The following is a 21,126-nucleotide window of genomic DNA, read 5'->3' on the forward strand; positions in this document are numbered from 1 at the left end:
GAAGGACTTGCCGCACTTTTTCCACTTCGCCGCCGAACTCGCCAGACACGACGGGGCGACGAGTATCCCTCAAACCTCGCCAAAGTTTGCGAATAAGTGAATAATGTGACTTCCGTCGTCGTCGTCGGCGGCGCGGTCTGCGTGAGTGTTGATCGTTCGGTTCGGTTGAAATAAACCCCGGACTTTGATTACTTCGGATCGGAGCACTTCGAGAAGCGGACGAGGTTTAATGCGTGCGTCTAATCGCAACAGGAATCGTACGGATCAGGGGCAAATTGGGACCACACAACCGGTGTAATTGTCTAACTCACGGGGCCTCACTTGGGGGACTGGCGGACTGGCTGGTCAATTTCCTGCCCCGTTTTTTGGCCTCCATGACAGGATCCAAGGTTCGATTTCCTCCGCGGGTTCCAGTGTGTCCGCATGCGATTAAGCGCAAACGAGCGACCGACCGGTCGGTCGGTGCCTCCTTGCGCTGTGTGCCGAGTCTCGCCGAGGTTTAGATCGATTCTCACGATGCGGTGATCGCGTCTGTGTAGGATGCCGCCACGTCCGCCGCGCACTCTGGCTGGTTGGCTGACTGGAGATCTGGAGAAAAACCAAACTGAATTTCGAAATGAGCTGTATAATGATTAAGTAATGGAACCGTTTTTGTTGAACCGAACCGCAGGCCAGCCACGGTGCTCTGGGGCGGCCACGAGAAAGCTGGAGCTGGAAAGCAATTCCGAGCCGACCGATTGACGGATTGACTGACAAACTTCTTCCTGAGCCGGCCGGTTCGCGACGTCCGCGACGGGACTCGCGTCCCGGACCCCGCATAAAACTCGTCTCTGCCCTGGGCCGCCGGTGAGGTCGCTGAACGAAACGCTGAATAAATAAGAAAAACGCGCGACATGTTGCGACCCTAATTGAAACCCGCGGGTCCGAGGCCGGGGCCAGGGCGGCTACAAAACATGTGTTATCAAAATTAAATTAAACACGCCGGGCGCCCGTAAAAACCATATAATTTCCACCTAGGCAATTGATATGCAAATGTGGCCATCCTCTCTAGACAAGCCGCCCGGTCCGGGTCGGGGCCGGCCACTCCTGGGGGGCTCAAGAAGAACTCAAACGAAGGGGTAGAGCAGAAACCGGGCCGCGTGGCCCGGTATTGATAATTTATCATCTACTTCCGTTTAAGGGGCCCGCCGATTAGTGTGGCCGGACGCCGCCCAGCCGCGGTCCAGGTAATGCAGGTCATCGACGAAAACCTCCGACGTCTGCGTGTGTGTGTGCACAACAATCAGGAAACATCCCTCTGTGTGTGTGTGTGTGTGGCCGTGCCGGGGGAATTGTTCCCGTTCGTTAAATAGTGTAATTTTGCATGCAAATCGCGGCGACGCCCTGCCCGGCCCCACGCGGCCAACATAACACTTCCCGGGCCCGTCATCCCGTCCCGGGCACGGAACGACGCCACGGCCCGATGATGATGAGGCAATCAATTTGCAATTTTATTGGATTATGAGAGCAACACCCAGCGGCCAATCCGTCTACACGGCGGCGGTGGCGGTGGCCGGAGCACAATGGCCGGATTCTGTTGAAGAACGGCCCCGCCCGGTCTGTCAGAACGGGGCCAGCCAGGCAGCCCGGTGGCAGGCAAATCGCAGCGAACCACACAGTTCCAGCGTTCCGGGGCCATAAAGAAACTTTAACCATTTCTCGCGTCGGCACCGCTTGGTCCGGTGGCCGTCCGTCGGCGGGCGAATTTAACGGCCCCAGACTTCGCAGACCGCCGGCCGAGGATTCACCGTGAAATGAGTGATCCTCCTAGACGATCACCTTTGGCCCGGGCACGGCGGTGGCCTTAGAGACCCCGACGTGCGCTTCCCTAGACCGCGGACCTCGAGTGAGTGTCTCGAAGACTGATGGATAGCCCGTCCGAGCGTGCCCCGGTGCGTTGCGTGCGGTTTATGATGGGAAATATTGAATTTAATGCTCCCATTAAAACTGTCTCCTTCTCTTCCTTCTCGGCCGGCCGACGGACTAAACTTAGAAAACGGACCCGGGCCGGGAACGGAGCGCGCGAAACACGGTTCGGTTCGGTGGTTCGGTTCTTCGACTTCGCCTTTGGTTTTTAATTTATTTTTGCCCAGAAGCCCCGAGCGCCGGGGTCGGACCGGGCCACACGCCCGAGTCCTGGCCCGGTTGCTGGCCAACCTGGCGGCGGTGAAATTCGACCGGTCCGGGGCACATGGTGCACATGGTGCAGGGCGATTCCGAAAACTGCATACTACACCCGAGCGGCCACCACGCGAAGTTGGACCCGAAATTCTTGGACTCCAACAATCAAACGCCCGACGACGACCACGACGACTACGGAGCGCGCGCGGCAATTCGTTTAATCTTGCTCGACGCGATTCCGGGAAATTGATTAAAAGTTTCGCATTAAACGATCGATTCGCGGCCGGGTCCTCGCGGATGACGGCGGTCGGTCCTCATCGTGTGGCGGTCGTTCAACTGCGCGCGCCCCGGAGTCCCGTTGCAAACCCGCAACCCGACCGCACCGACCGAATAAACTCATTTCCCAGGACTCGCTGGACAAGGATGCGCGTTGTTTGGGTCCCCAAAAAAGTGGGGGACAAGATCTTTCATTAAAACTCCAATATCGCGCCGAAAGCCGGTGACCATCACGAGGGAACCTCGGAAGAGATTAGCATTTTGGCGGCCGGAACGGGCACTGTTTGCTCATTTGTCCCTTCCGGGACGCCACCCGGCAAAAACTGTGCTCAACGCGACCCGTGAGTGGCCAAAACGGGGCAAATGAAAGCGGCGCAAACACAAACAACGCAAAAACGCATCGCTCATTATGAGAAAATTCTGCAATCTGCATATTGCACCGGCTCCGGCTCTGGCCCCGGACCCGGTCTTGTGGGGACAAATTGTGAAAGTCATTAAAAGTCTCATATGCTGCCGGCTTCGGCGGCCGGCATAAAGTGTTGGCATCGCCGCTCGCCCCTACATTGTGAGGGCCTTTCACGCGGTCGCACTATAATCCGTGACATCCGTTTGGCGTGCCTTTCGTCGGCGCTTCAAATTGACCCAAACCATCACCTATCGGCGGGGCCACTAATTGAAAAAGTAAGACCTATAAACATATAACTTTCGGTCATTAGGGGGCCCCATTAGACAGGGAGAGCCACCGACAGGGAGAGGGAGAGAGAGAGGAGAGAGACAATTAAATCAAATCAATCTTACGCTGCGGATAGAAAATTGCCGGCATCCTATTTGTCACGCCGCGCGCGCCATCGATTTCCCAACGTTGCGTCGGTCGATCGCGTGCGATCGTGTGCGCCCTTCGTGGATCGTCGGATTTGCATTTGCATCATCATCGTCGTCATCGTCATCATCGTGATCAGCGTTAGCGTCTTATCGGCCAGACATGGACATTTTCTTGCGAGCAGATCTAAAAGTCCCACACAGGACTGTGTAAAAAGATGGCTCTAGCCGTGAATTTGGTTCTCCCAATTAGGCTTTTTGGCAACAGAACCTTGCTTTGACATTAGGCAAATGATTTCATGTCGAAAAAGAAGGTTTGAAGAGGTTAGTCCATGTCGACTTTGGAGCCTGAAAATAACGTTTTGCGGGGATCGTTGCTTTTCTGCTATCTGCGGAAGAAAACTATTGCAGAATCGCATCAAACGCTTGTCGAAGCTTACGGTGATCATGCTTTTGGAAGATCGCAGTGCTTGAGGCGGTTTAAAACATTTTAAAATAGCGATTTTGACTTTAAAAATAAAGATCGTCGGATCGTCGGACAAAAAGGACTTTCTGATGGGTCCAGAAAAGTGTGGCGTATCGCAAGCTCCCAAATCCTGATGAAACCGTTAATATAGATCGCTACTGACACAATCCATTTATTTTCATCGCTGGGACACACATTGGCTGAGCTGCACTTCGATTCCCACGAGGAAGTCGAAAATTGGACGACTGATTGGTTTGCTTCAAAAGACGAAGAATTCTTTCGTATGGGAATCCACGATTTAGCAGAGGGATTACAGAAATGTACAGCTAGCGCTGGCAAACACTTTGAATAAAATAGAGCTTTTCATTTCAATGCAATAAACAAGTGTTTTGTGTGGAAAAAAACTCCTTTCATAGTTTCAAACCGCCGTCCCGAACGGCCGTGTTGCGCTGCCGCGTGACAGGAAAATGTAGCGCCACTGCACTATGGGGAAAAGGCGGTCATAAGTCATCTTTAAAAACTGACGGTTCTATGTATATTTTCGTAACATAGATAAGTTATCTATGACAAATCCGAATTTTTAGTTTTGTATCTTGCGCAGATTTCGAGAATTCATCTGTGAAAGTCGAAAGAGTGATAAAAATGGCTCTTTAAAACCAACTTCTATCTGCTTCTGCAACGGTAATGTACCTATATCATTCGAAAGCTAATGAATCCTTCTTTCATATGCACTAATTAAGTGTTTACGGTTTGCATTGCTAGTACATTTTTATCGGGAATTAGTATAGAAAACTACGAAAAAATACAGCTTTTACAGCAGCAATTTTTCCGCGCCCTTGCGCAACTAAACTAGGCCTTACAATTAAAGTTTAGGTAATTTTAAACTATTTAAAGTATGGTTTGCTTGCGTATACTTGCCAATTCATCCGCTAGGCTTATTTTGGGAAAACACTTCCTGATGCATAAGGAGGCGCCTGGTCTCTATGTTGCAGAAGATTTACCCATTTGCAAAAGATTATGCATTAAAACATTTTGGTGTAATGCAGATTGCATAACTCAGACGTTTAGATTGTGCAAAGCTTATTAAAACACATGCAAAGAAAACAAAACCGTTGAAAAAAGGCCATACATTCTTCCTGAAATCAAATCTGTCCGCCTTTCCCATACAAATTCCCCACTGTGGCACTGCACGCGATGCGACCCACCGCGAATCCGTTCGCACGAGTGCGTTTATGTCTTCAGTTCCTCAGTTTATCAGTTTTCTTCGCGCAGGACGGACGCACACACCGAGCGCCCTCAAGGAGAACCGTCTTTCGTCGTCGTCGTCGTCTTCATCGTAGCGCCGGCATTAAGGATTTGCCGTATCGCGTCTCGCCGGGAGCGAATCAGCTGACGGCCGAGTCTTTGTGATCCCCGGTTCGACACGCACGGGACATGGAACGGTTCGCGGGTCCGTGGGGCCAGCAGGAGCAGGTGCCACCACCACCACCGCCGCCAGCCTAAAGGGCTCACGGGAGGACTCCGCTGCCGCCGAGCCGGCGGCGTGATTCACACCGCGGCGCACGCGGTCCAAAGGCAATTAAAATAGATTAGCCGCGCCGAAAAGGCGTACGGTGCGGTGCGGTGCGTGCGGTGCGTGAGTGACGGTGACGAGCGCGCGCCTCGTGGTGGTTCAGTGACAGAAGACAATCAAGACGATCCCGTGGACCCGGGCCCAGCGATCGGGATCGGGCGCACAGGGTGAGTGAGTGTCGAGTGCGTGATTTATCACGGTGCAATATGGACGGTGTCGCGCGCGTGTCCCGATAATCCGTTCCCGATCCGTCCCGTGTCCCGTGGAGTCCCTTTTTTGGGACTAGGACTTGGGGTTGACATTTCGCGCGTTCACCTCCCCGTGCTGTGATCGCAGATCGAGTGCGTGAATCGTGTGTGGCCGTGTGTGTGTGTGTGCGTTGTGTAGCTGTCTTCACGAAAACGGTCACGAGCCGCCGTCTCCGTCGCCGTCGTCGTCGTCGATGATGCTAATCAAGCGCGGCGTCAAATTAATCGTTTCGATTGGCGCTGAAACCGCGTGTGTGTGTGCTGCTCGCGGTGGTGACCCCACCAGGGCACCAGTAGCACCCGGCGGGGGGGTCTAGGGGCGGCTAGGAGAGTATCGGTTTTCTGTGACGCTTTTCTCTTTTCGGTACCGGTTTATGTTACGGCCACCCTTCGGGGCCCCCGCTAGACGTGACTTAGAATGATGACGATGATTTATCGGTACGCGGCGCGGTATCGGTTCGGGGCGGCCGAGAGCACCCCCGAGGCTCTTGATTTAACCCGCCCCCCGGCCCAACGGCGGCCAACCAGTTGTCGTCGAAATCGTCGGTTGGTTTTGACGAGCAATTAGTTCGAAGCCAAGCCAAAAGCCGTCGGACTCTCTCGGTCGAACTTCTCAGAAACGTTGGCGTCGGAACGCTCACCGTTGACAACCGTCGGCCGGGTGGGGCAACCGCCGCGGCCCCGGCCCCTCTGGTGGGTGTGTTTTTCCGAGCAAAAATAGCCGGCCAGCGGCCATATCTCATATATTGGAGGATCGCGACCCCCATTGGAGGAGACCGATCGATGTGCAGCGAGGGAGCTTATTATGTATTAACCTGTTCGGTTCGGGATACACACCCCTTCGCGACTCCAATTACTGGCTGGGTCACTGGCTGAACCGGGGGGGCCATGGCGCGAGCGGAACGGAGTGCGTTGGTTTTTCACCAATTTTCCCAGAAATATGCACAAGCACACCGAGGGACAACAGCACAGGCCGTTGTCGTTCCTCGGAATCGGGGTCGGAACACCAGAGAGGGTGAATGGAAGTATAGCCGGGTTTTTTGCCATCCTTTTTCTGTCCACCACACGAAAGTTTTATGGGGCCTTTCTCTGGAAAACGATTGTTGCGATCAAACGATCACTTGCCAATCGAACCCGTACCTGAGCCTTTCATTCGTCTCTTTTTACATTCTAATCTAGTGCCGGGGTTTTCTTCAGGTACTCTGGGTGTTTAGGCCCCAGTCCCCGATTGGTTCCACCGAGAAGGAAAAGGGAAGAGAATGTCCCGACTTTGAAAGAGTCACGCGACGCTATAGTGGTGAGTGATTCTAGAAGAGTCTGTGACTCCGTGGGGTAAATAGGCCGTGAAAAAGAGTCTTTTGGCCCTGAGAAGGACCGTCGGAGAAGGCGTCCGGATCAGGAACAAGGCCAACAACGGAGGCCAAGTTTAAAGGGCGATCTGTTGCATAGCGTTTGTCCGCAAACTAGAACCACAAAAGTCGAGATAAGATCTCCTGGAAGTTGCCGCAATTTGCATAGTGACCGCCACGTGACCGCCCGGTTCTCTCACTCACTTATTGACCAATTCGGAACCGTTCGAAGTAGCGCGAGTTGACGAGTATAGGAAATCTCTTGTTAGGCACACACGTCCCCCCCAGAACCGATAGCCGATAAACTACGCGATAAGCAAATGCTCTCCGGGTGCCGTTTGTGGTTTCCTCGAACTCCAGGCTCCATTCACAACAGCCACACCAAGCACGTACCGCGCCGCGGCGGAAAGGGCTACAATTTTGGTGTCATTAGATTTTATTTTCCCATAAAACCCGTCTCGGGGCCACTGCTTAGAAGGAGGCCCCGCGACAACGCACACCCCGTTTTTTTTTGTTCCCTGTTCGTGCGGGGTGCTCTACAGAATCTGAGAATGGTTTGCGTGCTTCCTGCGTGTGCCGTCGCGCCGCAAATGCAGCAAAAAACCTGCCACCCGCCCGCCAGCCAATAAACCGAGAACCGAACCGAATAGGGCGGGCGGGCGGCCGGGGGGCGAAAAAAAACGGGAGCCGCGGAACACGGAAATGGGGACCGCCGCGTGTCATGGACATCCAATTTGTTGTTGGCGCACCACACCGCCCGAGTGTATTCATAAACAAATCTGGCGGGATGACGTTCTCCTCGAGCGAGGGTCCGGTTTCGGGTCCGGGCGCGACGTGCCGATCCGTCCGTGGTCTAGTCCTCTCTCGCACACACACACACACACGCAAACGCACACGCCGGATCTAGGCGATCGCACGGAGGAGGGTCACGGAATTATCGGACACCGCGACTAGCGCGACCACGGGCTCCTATTTCAAGTCTACGTCCGCCGTTTCAGCACCCGACGGGGCTTTCTCGCTGGCTCATCGTGTCTTGGCAAGCGCCGCGGAGCAGGAAATAGAACCGCCGTCACCGTCACCGGGACAAACTATGTCAACCCGTCTAACGGTGCCGTCGATCGTCGTCGTCGTCGTCGTCGTGTTGCTGCTCCTGCCGTCGGAGACGCACGGTGCGGTGCGAAGTGGGCGCGTCGGTCAGTTTGCCAGCAGCAGCGGCAGGAAGTCTGCGGGTGAACTGCGCCACTCGATGCTGTCCCGCATCCCGCCACCGCCACCACCCGCGTACGTGCCCATGTTCCGGCGACCGGGGGGAGCACCCCGGGCCGGGCGGGTTGGCGCCGATAAAAGTTATGCCTGCCCGCAGCAGAACCTGACGCAGCGGTCCTTGCCAAGTTCCGGCCCGGCGACACCGCTGATGGAAGATAGGCCCTTGGCGCTGCTGCCGCCCAACGACGACGACGTCGGCCTGCCGACGGACGGAACCAACCTTTCGACCACCACCGCCATGAGGTACGTAAGAGAGGGGGGCGCCAGGGAAGGGGCGGTTAAATTTCGGTTTCGTGACTTCGTTTCGACAGACCAGGCCAATTCTCTTTTGACATGCTAATCCGCCATTAGACGGGGTCCGCGCCCGCTAATTATGCCATTTCCGGTACGTGTTTGGGGCGTGTGAGGGGTCGTCGAGGGGTCGGGTTATGTTTCGATGTTGCGCGGCCGCAACACAAATCAGTGTGTGCGACGGCGGCGGCGGCAGTGAGGCGAGTCCGGCAAAAGTAACCGGCGGACATGCTGCGGTGCAGTCGATTGCATAACTTCAGGCGTATTACTCGGAGGACTGCACCACCGATTGGCGACCGGACAGCGAGACCGAGCTTAATGCCCGAGAGCCACTCGGAGAGGGCAAACATAGCCCAGAGTCCAGAGTCCCCCAGAGTAAGTGCCCAGTGTCCGGAAGCGAACCCGGGTCCGAGAAGACGCAGTAAGTGATCACTCCACGTGCCCCTCCGGGAGGTGGCGTCTGATGGTGGTGCGCCCGGGATGATGGATTCTGGCGAAGCGAAGATAAACAAACAGCTTCGCAGCCGGATCCGTGGCGCTACCATTACTGCCAAGTAATCTGATACCATTTGTCGGCGCCCCGGGTGCGGGTGAGGTGGCCCCGAATTCCGGTGTAGGGGGGTAACACAGAGGAGACACACTGTGCACGGGTTGAAAGCTACTTAACACATGAGCTGAAAAGTACTGGGTCGTAGTAGGCTTATTGCATTCAGCGCTTTTTTACTTAGTAATAATCTTCGAACGAAAGCTGTTAACATTTTTAATGATATTCTGTTCATAAATTAAGAGCATACGCTTGGAGTGACACCTTTTTTTGTATTTTCAAAACAATGAATCAAACACAGTTCGTGTTTTAATTTTACACTGCTCCTTTTGGTGGGAAAAAACCGTTCAAGCGAAGCAATGGCTTGAAAGTGTTATAAGGACTTCGCTCCATCAGAAGTGGACTTAGCAGCCCGACTTAGAGTCATCATAGCAACCATTTACATCACGGGCACTGTCAGTTGACGTCCAAATGAGGCGGTAGCACCAAAAAACATAATAAAAATCCACAAAATCGTTTTGAATTGCGAAAAGTGAAGTTGCGTCAGTTAGCTGACATTGTAAAGACATCAAAATGGATCCATCATTTCGCTACGGCATTAATATGTTCACCATCTGAGTTGAGCGCAACTGGTGAACCTCGTCCAAAGCGCTCGAAAACACTCGCAATAGGCTGGAAAGGTTATAAGGCAAAAGATAAATCGTCAGAAACGTTAGAGCATCTCTGGAATGATTATGTGGCTCTTGAAGGAGACACCGTTGATGAATAAAACCAACTTTGACCAAAAATACCCGCGTTTTCCCCCGTCAGTCCAGGGACTTTTCATGCCACGTGTTAATTTATCTCCGCTACGACGCGATGATGAAGAAGGAGCGCGCCATGTTTACATCATTTCGGAGTGTGGCGAAGTGTCCTTTCTCGCTTTCTTTTGATTGGAGGTCCATTCGGTCATTCGGAGCCGCATTCATTGCGGCGGATCCGCAACGAACCATCCTTCAATGGCCATTGTCCACCCGCAGGCCCTCAGAGAGAGAGAGCGAGAGAGTGCGAACGAGTGCAAGTGAATGCAGCGCCATTACTGTGTGGCCCACAGGATGGGCGCCCATTCAAAGATGGGCACTTCTTTATCTCCGGCCCCGGACGGACGACGGACGACGACGATGATGGTGCTTCATCACTTGACAGTAACGTCAACAGAGACAAAGTAAATGCACTCAGTCTGTGCAGTCTGCCGGACTGCGAGACTGCAGGAAGTGACCATGGCGAATATGATGGCCCGCCCCGTCCCCGCGCACCCTCCATTATGCAGGCAATCGATAAAAAAACGGAGAGCATCCGCAACTGCGTGACCGACTCGGGCCGGCAATTATGGCCACGCTCTCGGTAATGGGACTGCGGCTAATGAGTCCCAGACCCAGAAAGCGAAGCAACCCGGCCGGCCGGGGGTCAGTCCCACACGGGTCACCATGTCGCGAGGATGCTTCCGGCGCTGGTGCTGGTGTGGCTTCTGACTTCCTGGCTGGCCCCGTCCCGGGCCATCGTGTTCGTGAGGGCGAAGAATGAGCGCGGCCCGACGGCAACCGCGGCCGGTGTCGGGTGTTTGGAGCTGCTCAGCCACAGCTACTTCCACGCACCGGAATCGACGCAGATCGAGACGCTGGTGATCTTCTACCTGCGCGAGCTCGGATCGCCGGCGCGCGAGATCCTGCTCGGATACCTGCAGCAGCACCACACCGGCTACGACGATCACGAGGACACCGGCGATTCCCGCCCGTACCAGCTGAAGCTGATGTCGGACTACGAGTCGGCCGGAAGCTTGCGGAGGGCGCGCTTCACCGACCACAAGCCGGTCGATTACTACGTGGTTGTGATCGATGGTTTCGACGGTGTCCAGCGGGCGCTGGCACGTCTCAGTTCGGTCACTTTTAACCCACGCGGCAAGTTTATCGTGCTGTACAACAATCCGAACGATCGGGACTCGGGCCAACGGTTGGCGCACGAGGTGCTGCAGTTCCTGTTCATCGGCCATCACTCGGTCAACGTGTTGGTGGCGTTTGCGTACGACTTCGTGAGTTACCACGTGTATACGGGTGATCCTTATCACGGTTCGGCGGCTGACTGTGGCCGGATGAAGCCACTCCTCGTGGCGACGGTCGTGAATGGGAGCTTCACGAACAGGCCCCTGTCGCTGGCCGCCATCAACATGCCAAAGGTGCCACCGCGCATAGAGTCCTGTACGTTTTTGCTGTGTACCCGCGTCGCGCCCCCCTTCATCGATTGGCGCTGCGAGCGGGGTCTGGAGCTGCAGATCATGGATCTGCTCCGCGAGTCGATGCAGTTCCGGGTGAACGTGTCCTGCAGCGAGATGGATCGGGGGGAGCCGACGGGCGACGGCAACTGGACCGATCTGCTGGGGTTGATGCGCGCGGACGAGTGTGACATCATCGCCGGGGGCTTCAATCCGGACTTTGACGTGCACGACGAGTTCGGGGCGACCACGCTGTATCTGCAGGACTACCACACGTGGTTCGTCCCGGCGGCCGGTCCCGAGCAGCGCTGGAAGCTGCTTGTGTACATCGTGCGCTTCAGCACCTGGCAGCTGTTCGGGTGTGTGCTGGCCGTAACGGCCATTGCCTGGCGATCGGTGGCCCAGTTCCTGCCGGAAGCGGCACCCCACCGCCAGCTGGCCACGTGTCTGCTGAACACATGGTGTACCTTTCTGGGCATCTCCGTGCACAATCGGCCGGCGTGCCACGCACTGCGGGTCCTGTTTATGGCGCTCACGCTGTACGCACTGAACGTGACCACTATCTACACGAGCCTGCTGATCCGGGTCCTGACGCATCCGCCGGTGGCGCACCAGCTCGACACGATCGAGGAGCTGCTGTCGAGCGGTGTCCCGATCGGAGGCCGGCTCGACAGCGAGGACTGGTTCATGAACGAATTCGTCGAGGATCGGCGCGTATCGGATCGGTACAACGTATCGCCCGCGTTTCAACCGTCGCTAGACAACCTACAGGCCGTCAGCGAGGGTTCCCGGGCGCTCCTGATGAGCCGCCTGTACGTGCGCAACTCGATCTACCACGAGCGGCTGCACGGCCTCTCGAAGGACGTGCTGGTGACGCAGATCGAGATGATCGTCGAGAAGGGCTTTCCGCTGCTGCCGAAGTTTAACCGCATCCTGTCGAACCTGAACGACATGGGCATCATCGAGAAGCTGTGGCAGGACTTCCTGTACAACGTGACCATCCTGGAGCACATCAAGCGGTGGCGGGCGATGAGTGAGGACGAGCTACGGGCCGCCTCGGCCGAGGTCGTCCTTACGCTGGACCATCTCCAGAGTGCGTTCGCGCTGTACGGCATCGGAGTGATCCTGTGTGTGGTGGCGTTCGTCGGCGAGCTACTGTCGAGGGCCCGCTGGGTACGGCGAGTGGCCGGCGGTTTGGCCGTGCGCTGGGATCGGGCACTGGTGGCCGTGCAGCTGCGGGAACGCCAGTCGGTGGTGGTGGCGTACCGGAAACGCTAGACGACGCTAGACGGAACCGTCTCAAGTGGGGGGGCCATAAACGCTGGCTGGCGAGGCGGACCGACCGACGAACTTTAAGCTTCCTTTCGGGTGGCACCCGGGAGTGACTTCGGCCCATGGCGGAAGAATAGGGGGACGGAACAAATAAAATCATCTGCCACCGAACCCACTGATGGCTGATAAATCGCCGTCTGCAGTCCCTGCAGACGGGCTCGAGGTCCTTATGATGCGCCCGCCGCAGCCAAAGTACACCATAAAAATGACAAATCACCGCAATTAAACGTGTACGATAGGTCTGTTCGAAGAGTATCGCGAATGTTGTGTCCTTTTAGAAAAATATTTATTTATTCATGAGTATCTATTTTGTGCCCTTCAAAGTCAGTCGCGTAAGGTATTTTACGCATGTGCCAACGTCTTGGCCAACCCTCGAAGCACTTCAAGAAATCGTAGCGTTTCGTCGTCCTTTCGTTGTGCTGTTAAGTTTCGAGAACAAGAAAAAGTCACAGGGGGCCAAATCTGGGGAATACGGTGGCTTTGGCATCATTAGTGTGTTGTAATGCACACAATTGCTTCGCGCAAAATGCGCACAGCTTGTCTGTAATATTCCTAATTGACCGTTCTATCCTGTGGCTTGGCGCACTTTTTTCGGCCCCGGCCCATATGGGACCCTCTGAAGCAAGCTTGGATCGTCGCGGACAGAGTCCCACAGCTCCTTGGCAATGTTAGCGCTGCCCTATGTCCAAATCGTTGGTAAAAATCGAATGGCACGAGCCAATCGATATGTTGGATTCTATAATAATTGCCATTGCCATTCGATATGTGGATTCTATAATAATTGCCATTGTCAAAATGTTCTTGTGACACCTTCTTGGCCGATTTCTGGACACGAACTCATTTCGGAGCCGAAGAACCAGGTTCATACTACTCTCCGGCCTCTTGTTTTGATTCTCGATCACGGTGGTAGACCCAAGTCTCGTCCATAGTGATGAATCGACGCACAAAATCCACTGTATTCTTTCGTAGATGCTCTAAATGTTGCCGAGAATGTTACATTCGAATGCGTTTTTGTTTCATGGTTGGTGAATTCGTCGTTCCCATCTTCTCGGCCCTTCTAAGAAACAATTTTTAACCACCGATAAACGCTGCTTTTGGCCAAGGTAGCTTTCCCATATGCCGCAGTCAACATTCAGAATGTGTCCGGGCACTGAACTGGGTTTTTTACACAAAATTTGATACAGAACCAACTGAACATTCCAAAAATGGCCGAACCGAGTATTGGTAACAAAATATCGGTCATAAATCAAATATCGGGAAATTCAAAATTCGCTATTTGGATAGACCACGATTAAATCGGATCGGATTGCTTCGGCGAAGTCTAGCGGTGTCCTGCGTGTCCTTTGTGTTGAGTTTCGCACCGAGTTCCAATTGATTTCCAATGCTTCTCATCCCACTCACAGATACTCCATCAGACTGACGGAAACGAGTCCACTTTCCATCTCACTGACGGCGAGCTGCACCAGGAAGGATCAACCGGCCTCGCCACCGCTCAGCTGGTGGGTGCTCCAGGGAGAGCGCTGTGAGTAACGCATTTTCAAGAGACTTATTGGCCTTTCCCTAATTGTACTTTCCCGCCTTTCCCGTAGATGTGGCCGCCCCGTCGAACGGAAGCAGCTTCTTCCGGGCGTGCACCCAGCGCGGTCTCTACCAGGTGGTGGTGAACGTGACGGGACTGGCCGCGGACGAAGGCTGTAGTTACCGGCTGGCGTACAATCGCAAGGGCGCCGAAGAGTACCGCCGCTGGCCGTTCCGCAATCTGACCGCACCGTCCCGCATCAAGGTGCAGCAGCAGCGGCGCCGGTACGTGGCGCTGGTCAAGTGGGAAAAAAGCAAGCTGGACATTCACGCGATGCGCTACTGTCTGGCGGTGAGCACGGGCCGGCGCCAGCGGTCCCTCTGCCAGGCGCTCGGCAACTCCGTCCTCCGTCCAGCCTGCGACTCAATCACCATCAACGACTATCTGCACCGGCTGGTGCCACGCGACGAACGCAAGCTGGACGCGGGCACGGAGACGACACTCGTCTGCACCGGAACCCGGACGAGGCAGCTGATCCGGGGAATGAAACCGAACGTGACGTACTACGTGGACGTGTTTGCGGTCCACTCGCGACACAACAACCTCTCGTTTCTGCTCGGCTCGTCCCAGGTGCAGCTGAACCGCACCCGGCCGACGCAGCTGATCGAGGGGAAGATCGTGATCGGCAAGCTGTCCACGCTCGGCGGGTTGGCGCTGTTCAGCTTCAAGGTGCCGAAGCGCTCGCCAAACAACTTCTTCAAGCTTCACCTAACCCCGTGCGGAGGCTCGGTCAACGTGGAGATCCTGAAGCGCCGGCACCGCGTGATGGAACCGATCTGGGACGTGTACTACCCGAGGACGATCACCGTCGGGAACGTGCAGCCCGGCGACCGCTACTTGATCCGCGTGTACGAGGGCGATGACAGCTCGCGCATGAACCGCATCCAGGTGGCCGTCAGCTCGCGCGAGGACTTCCTCGACCTGCCGCGGATGCCGGCCAACACGAGCGTCACCGAGCTGGTGCCGCTGCGCAAGTGTCAATCGAGCACCGTCGCCTGGTTCGGCTCGCCCCAGCCGGACGTGACGTAAGAGTGATCGAGCGATCGAGTGATCGGTCCCCAATCGGAGCCTAATTCCTCCGCTTCTTGCAGATACTGCGTGTACGTGTTCAAGCTGTCCCGGGCGCAGTACTACAACAACGTGAAGATCCCGACGTACTGCGAGCTGGAGAGCCGGGAAGTGTGCAATCACCCTCAGTTCCACAACAAACACTGCTTGTGAGTCTCAGACTGCTACCAGAGAGGTCAGTCCGACGTAGCGCTTCATTATCCTCTTCATCCTTTTTCACAGCAGCAATGGCCACGAGCACAATCCGCTCTCGCTCGACATTCCCAACCTGCAGCCGGAACACTACTACTCCGTGTTCGTGACGGCCGTTCCACCGCGCGGCCGCAGCCTACCGTACAAGTCGGTCCGCATCAAAACGGCCTCGTACTGCCCGACGGACACCAACCTGATCGTGGCCCGCAAGGCTGCAAGTGCCGGCAAGCGACGGAACCCACCCGGCCAGGGTCGAACCGTGGCACGGAACAGTCTCACCGATACCGGCGGCCCGGTGGCCAAGCGCCTGGCGAGCCGGAGGATCCCGGCGGCGGCGGCATCGGCTGCGGAATCACCAAAGCGTCCGAAGGTCTAGTGCCGAGCCCTTATCGACCCTTATGTGCATGTGTAAATATTCGTGTGTTCGCTTCCTGCTCTCTCTCGCTCTCTCTCTCGCGCGCGGGCTTCGTGTGGCCGCAAAATACATAAGACCCTTTATAAGGGTTTCGGTTCGTGTCACGCGTGCCCGGGTGACCGGTGTAGGCTTAGGTCCGGATTCGTTAATCAGCAACGCCTCAGCTTTACCCGGATGCTCTCCGGTCCGTAGGAAGTCCGCAGAGTCCTAAATAAAACCGTACTGTGTGTAGTAGTTGATAGAACACTATGAGTTGGAGGCCCATTTCCATGCCATTGATTTGCAGATAACGTCCGCGCGGAGCCTCATCGCCGTCATGATTTGCAAATTGCATTACACCGCGACCGGCGGGGACACCGGCACCGGGCGGATAAACAAATATGAGCTAATCGAATTTGTGGCCCCAGCGTGACAAGGGTTGCCAGTTCCACTTCCGAGCAATCCGAGCTCGGCGATTGGATTGCACTTTAATAGAGCACCAAGCGTCTCCATGCGCCGGTTGCACCGGATGTCAAGCACCTTTGACTCCGGAGCCGGAGCCACCCTTCGCCCGCCCGGATAAGCCGGAGACCATTGACATCGGCCAATAATTAATTTTACCGTAACAACACAGCTTTCCCATCGCACGCGCCCCGGCCCAGTCGCGAGTCAGGTTACGGCTCGCCGGAATCGTTTATCCGATTCCGCAGGGCAGGGCAAGGTGATCCTCTCGCTCTCTTTCGCTCAATCGTTGCCCTCGCGGCGTATTAGTTTCATTTTACGCGTGTCCCTCAGCATATCAGCGCGGCACAACGCGCACAGTGGTTCGGCGTGGCCGTAACCGTTGGTCACAAGCGAGGGACCGAATGATTTTCATACAGGGTGATCCATTTTGTAGTTTCGAAATAACGATTTCGAATTTCATATTTCTGTCAAACTTTTAGTTGAATGTCTCTCGTTTTAGAAAATGAAACGCTTAATAGCAAAAGAACGTGTTCACATTATAAAAACTTAGGTTCTTGAGTGACAGACCGAAAACGCTAACTTTCCCAGGAACATTTTCTTCAGCGACGAGGTCCATTTTTTACTTGGCGGCTGCGTAAAGAAACAAAATTACCTCATCTGGACCGCACTGAAAACCCTCAATCGATTGAAGAGAGGCCGTTCTATCCAGAAAAGGTGACTGTTTGGTGCGCATTATGGGCTGGTGGCGTCATAGGACCCTATTTTTTTTAAACGACGCAGGGAGAACCACTATCGTCAATTCCGAACGCAACTGCCTCGATGATAACACATTGTTTTTTGGCCTGAAATTGGCCACCAATTTTGAAAAATAACATTCGTAAAGTTATGACCGCAAAAAAAAGTTATTAAAAAATCATCCGAACGAAATAAAGGACCCGTGCCCGATTACTCCAGAAACTTGTCCGCCACTCCAGGGCCCACTGTGTGCTGATTAGCCGGGAAAACTCATTATCAATAAGGGTTGTTCAGTGATTAGGGGTTGTCGAGCCCCGGAACGCGATAAGTCGTGCCACCGCCAACACCCACCCGCTTCGTGCCCGTCTTCCGACACTCACACACAGTCTGGGCGCTGGTGTCCGCTGGTGAAATTATAAAACTCCTAGTCCGGGTCGCACACAACATCCAGCCAGCCAGCCATTCACGGTGCTGTCGTTTCACGGTGAGTGTCGGCTTCACGGTGCGCGCCAAACGTTGGCCGATTTTTCACACGACATAATTCCAAGACGCACGTGTTAACGGCCCCGAACCCGCGGCCGTCGCAGCAGAGTGTAATTTATGTGGCACGTCACCCGCGATCCCGTCGTTCCAAAGTTCCTATTTTCATCCGGGGAAACCACCACGGGGAAACGGCCGTAGGGAAAACGGCTGGCAGTGACCTCGCCTCGCTGTGAAGATGCAGGAACCGTTGCTCGGAGTTCGGGCCACCAACTGGAGCCGGTCTGGAGCCGACCAGGACCAGCCGCCAGAGCAGGGAATGGTCGGGTACTGGGAGCACTCGCTGAAGAACCTGTCTAGCCAGCAGCGCACCATTTTCACCGTTTTCGCAATCCTGGTGATGGTGATTGCCGTTTTCGGCAACGTGGTCACGATCATCACGAACGTGCGCCGCGAGCAGCGCCATTTGTTTCGCGTCTGTCTGCTGTCGCTGGCGTTCTCCGACATTGCGTTCGTTACCGTCACATCGATCGTCTATCTGTCGCAGTTTAATACGGAATTTAACTCCCTCTGGGTAAGATTGGATTCCAACTCTCCTTCATCTTCTTCTGCTACATTTCTCTCTCTCTGTCCCTCTGTCTCCGGCAGACACTCGGCGAGATGATGTGCACGTTCTCACCGTTCGTGCAGACGGTGGCCGTTCTCGTGAACAGCATCACCTTGGTGGCGATCGCTCTGGACCGGTACATGGCGCTGCTGAGGCTTGCGAAAGGCTCCTGGGAACCGAGCGGGTGGTTCTGTTTCACCTGCGCCGTCCTCATCTGGGGCCTGGGGGCCGGCATTTCCAGCCCGATGCTGACACTGTACCAGGTGTTTGACATCATCGTCCTCACCGCGGACTCGGCGGCGGCGGTGACCCAACCGAACCCACCGACCATCAGCGGGTACTACCTGGCGGAGATTTGCGCCACGGACAAGAGCAAAAACAGCTACTACTTTGCGATCGTGTTCGCGGTCATCTTCGTGCCGCTCCTGTGCGCCTTCTGCTGGCTAAACGGGGTCATTGCGAAGGAGTTCTGGAAGCGCCGCAATCCGGTTGCCGCGAAGCGCCCGAAGCCGACGTCGACCTCCGGGGGAACGGAACGGAACACCACGGTCACTACCAACACGGCCGTAGAACGGCGCAGCCCGGCCCCGGCAGCTTTGCTAGCCTCGAAATGTACCTGTCCCCATCACCAAGTCGGTCGGTCCGGGCTGCCGGCCAACGGCCAACCACGGGGCGCGGAAACAGATCGCTCGGGGGAGCAGAAAAACGAGAACACCCTGAACCGCCGGAAGCGGCAACTCCGGATGTTCAAAGCGATCGTCGTGCTGATGCTGGTGTTTTTTGTGTGCCGGCTGCCGATGTGGATCTTTCTGCTCATCAAAATGATGGGCGACGCCAGCTCGAACGCCTTCTGGAGTCTGCACTACTCGTTTGGGCTGTTGGCGATGCTGAACGGAGTGCTGAACCCGCTGATGTACACGTTCCTGAGCGAAACGATTCGCTTCACGCTGTTCGTCAAGGCTTACTGTGTGCGGGTTTGGATGAAACCATGTCTCGGCGGCAGGGGGAGCACGGCGTCGGCGTCGGCGGCCCGTCGAGCCGGGGCAAAGGAACGGGACAGTAACGAGGATTCCGGGCTTCCGGGAGATGCCGATGGCGGTATCTATATGGGGTGACCGAGGTCCCGTCGATTGGGGGCCCGTAACAAAAAGCCGTTGAATAAAACTTTAAAAATTCAAACCAATGGGACAGTGCATTGTTTCTCCTTAAACGCCCTCGGCCTGTATTTATTTCCAACCATTTTCGCTTCAAACCGCAAAAGCCGTCTTTAGAATTTTCTTTATTTCCGCTGGAATTGGAAAGAAATGGGGGACGAAAGTAAGGTACGACTCGTAGCACGAATGCAAATCAGTTTCCTTCGGAAGAGGAGGACATTCAGGGAAAACATCTGGGAAAACAGTATTCGTTCTTTTCTTCTCGCCACTTCTCAGCCATTCCAGGGGCTTGGGCGGCTTCCGTAACACGTTGCCAGCGTGTGGTCATTTTTTTAATCGGAAAAATCCGCTTCAAAAATTCATCAAAATTTCGCCGTTCCGACCAGACGACGACTCTGAAGCCGCAAAAACACTACGGGAACACAAGCGACTAGTAGGTAGCACCGGTGATTTGCATGGGCTCCCATATAAAATCTGGGTAAATTTCAGCAAAACCCGGAGAGTTTTCAAGCATTTTGAGTCAAATTCAGCGGGTGCGAGTTTTACCATGTATCCAACGGGAAGCGAAAAGGAAAGCCGCTCGGATACGTCAACAGGAAGTCCGATTCTCTGAAACCCCGGAAAATCGAGAAACGAGGATTAAATGAGCATTTGTGGTGGCGACACACGCCGGGAACAGCTAGTAACCAATAAATTTTACCAATCCGTTGACAACGATTTCGTTTGAATGAACAAATTGACAGCATTTAGCAACTCACAGCAGCACTGACAGCCAAATTAACAGCATCCGCGAATTGGCGCCATTTTGCTCCTGTACCGAATTGAAGCTGTCAAACTCCGACTGTTGACAATTGACAAAAACTTTGTGTACTTATCAGAAAATCATCAGAAATCATTTTACATTCCTCTATTTTTCTGTAATAAGCTGTTGGAGTCGAAATGGCACCTTCGAAACGGTCTAAAGCTTCATTTGCAGCCGAGTAAGTCGACGGTAAACAAGAGCGAATGTATTTAATAGCGCATTTCTTTCTAGAACCTCGGCTATATGTCGAAAGTGCCTGTCCGCTGATGGCACTTTGGAGAAAGTCACTTCCAACGAACGTGGCGAATATCTTTTACAACAAACGTTTTCCTGTACAAATGTTCAGGTAATATGCCCTTCCAAAATGGCATTTTCCCATGCTTTCGTAATGGCATGCTCCTCATCTTTTTACAGATGAAACTATTGCCAGAATTTCCAACGTATTTGTGTTCGGCCTGCAAATCGCGGTCCGACTTTCTAGAAAAGTTGCGCTCGATATGGATTGTAAACAATGCAAAAATCAAACGGCTTAAGGAAGAAGTGGACACCACCCATTTAACCGGTCCCGAAACAACTGTAGAGCATTCTGACGGTGCCATGCAGCAAATCGGTGGCGTTGGATCGTTAGTTAAAACAGAGGCTGCCGCAGAAGACTCGGAAGAGGAGTATCAATCGAGTCAAACGGTTTCTAATTTACAACAGATAAGCATTACATACGATTATAATCATCAGGACGATTTGTTCGAGGCAGAGGAAGAATCGCTGGAAACACTTTTGAAACGTGAACCAATGGATGACCAGCAGCAGCCTGAGTCATCGGAAGCAGATCTGATTCAAGAAGAAGCTTCTCTTGCAGGGAAGACCAACACGGGTCCTGACGACCCAGCATCAATTTCAGATCACAACAATCTGGGTACCAAGTATGCCGCCGAAGGCCCTACACTGGATCAAATGGATTGTGAAGAAAAATCAGAACACACTGGTAATCAACGTGTCTCCGCACCCGGCGAACAGCGACTGTTGAGGTCAAGTAAGCGACGAAGTTCCCAAAAGTATATCGCCGCTGCAGAGTTCTCAG

At 54.5% G+C, this 21,126-nt stretch overlaps 3 protein-coding genes across 3 annotated transcripts; all 3 read left to right on the forward strand.

Moving 5' to 3' along the window:
• Positions 1-10,469: 10,469 nt before the first annotated feature.
• Positions 10,470-12,518, forward strand: LOC128269451 (uncharacterized). Its single transcript, XM_053006915.1, has one exon. The coding sequence runs from the start codon at positions 10,470-10,472 to the stop codon at positions 12,516-12,518; it is 2,049 nt and encodes a 682-aa protein (XP_052862875.1).
• Positions 12,519-13,253: 735 nt separating this feature from the next.
• On the forward strand, positions 13,254-15,799 carry LOC128269455 (protein NDNF). Its single transcript, XM_053006919.1, is given in 5 exon segments — positions 13,254-13,264; positions 13,976-14,094; positions 14,162-15,176; positions 15,243-15,405; positions 15,458-15,799. Coding segments are annotated over 5 exon segments (1,638 nt in total). The 3' UTR covers positions 15,788-15,799.
• Positions 15,800-17,804: 2,005 nt separating this feature from the next.
• On the forward strand, positions 17,805-19,207 carry LOC128268201 (neuropeptide Y receptor type 5). Its single transcript, XM_053005235.1, has 2 exons — positions 17,805-18,059; positions 18,134-19,207. The coding sequence occupies exons 1-2, from the start codon at positions 17,805-17,807 to the stop codon at positions 19,205-19,207; spliced, it is 1,329 nt and encodes a 442-aa protein (XP_052861195.1).
• Positions 19,208-21,126: the final 1,919 nt, after the last annotated feature.

This window comes from Anopheles cruzii, chromosome 2 (assembly GCF_943734635.1).
Source record: "Anopheles cruzii chromosome 2, idAnoCruzAS_RS32_06, whole genome shotgun sequence".
Lineage (NCBI taxonomy): Eukaryota > Metazoa > Arthropoda > Insecta > Diptera > Culicidae > Anopheles > Anopheles cruzii.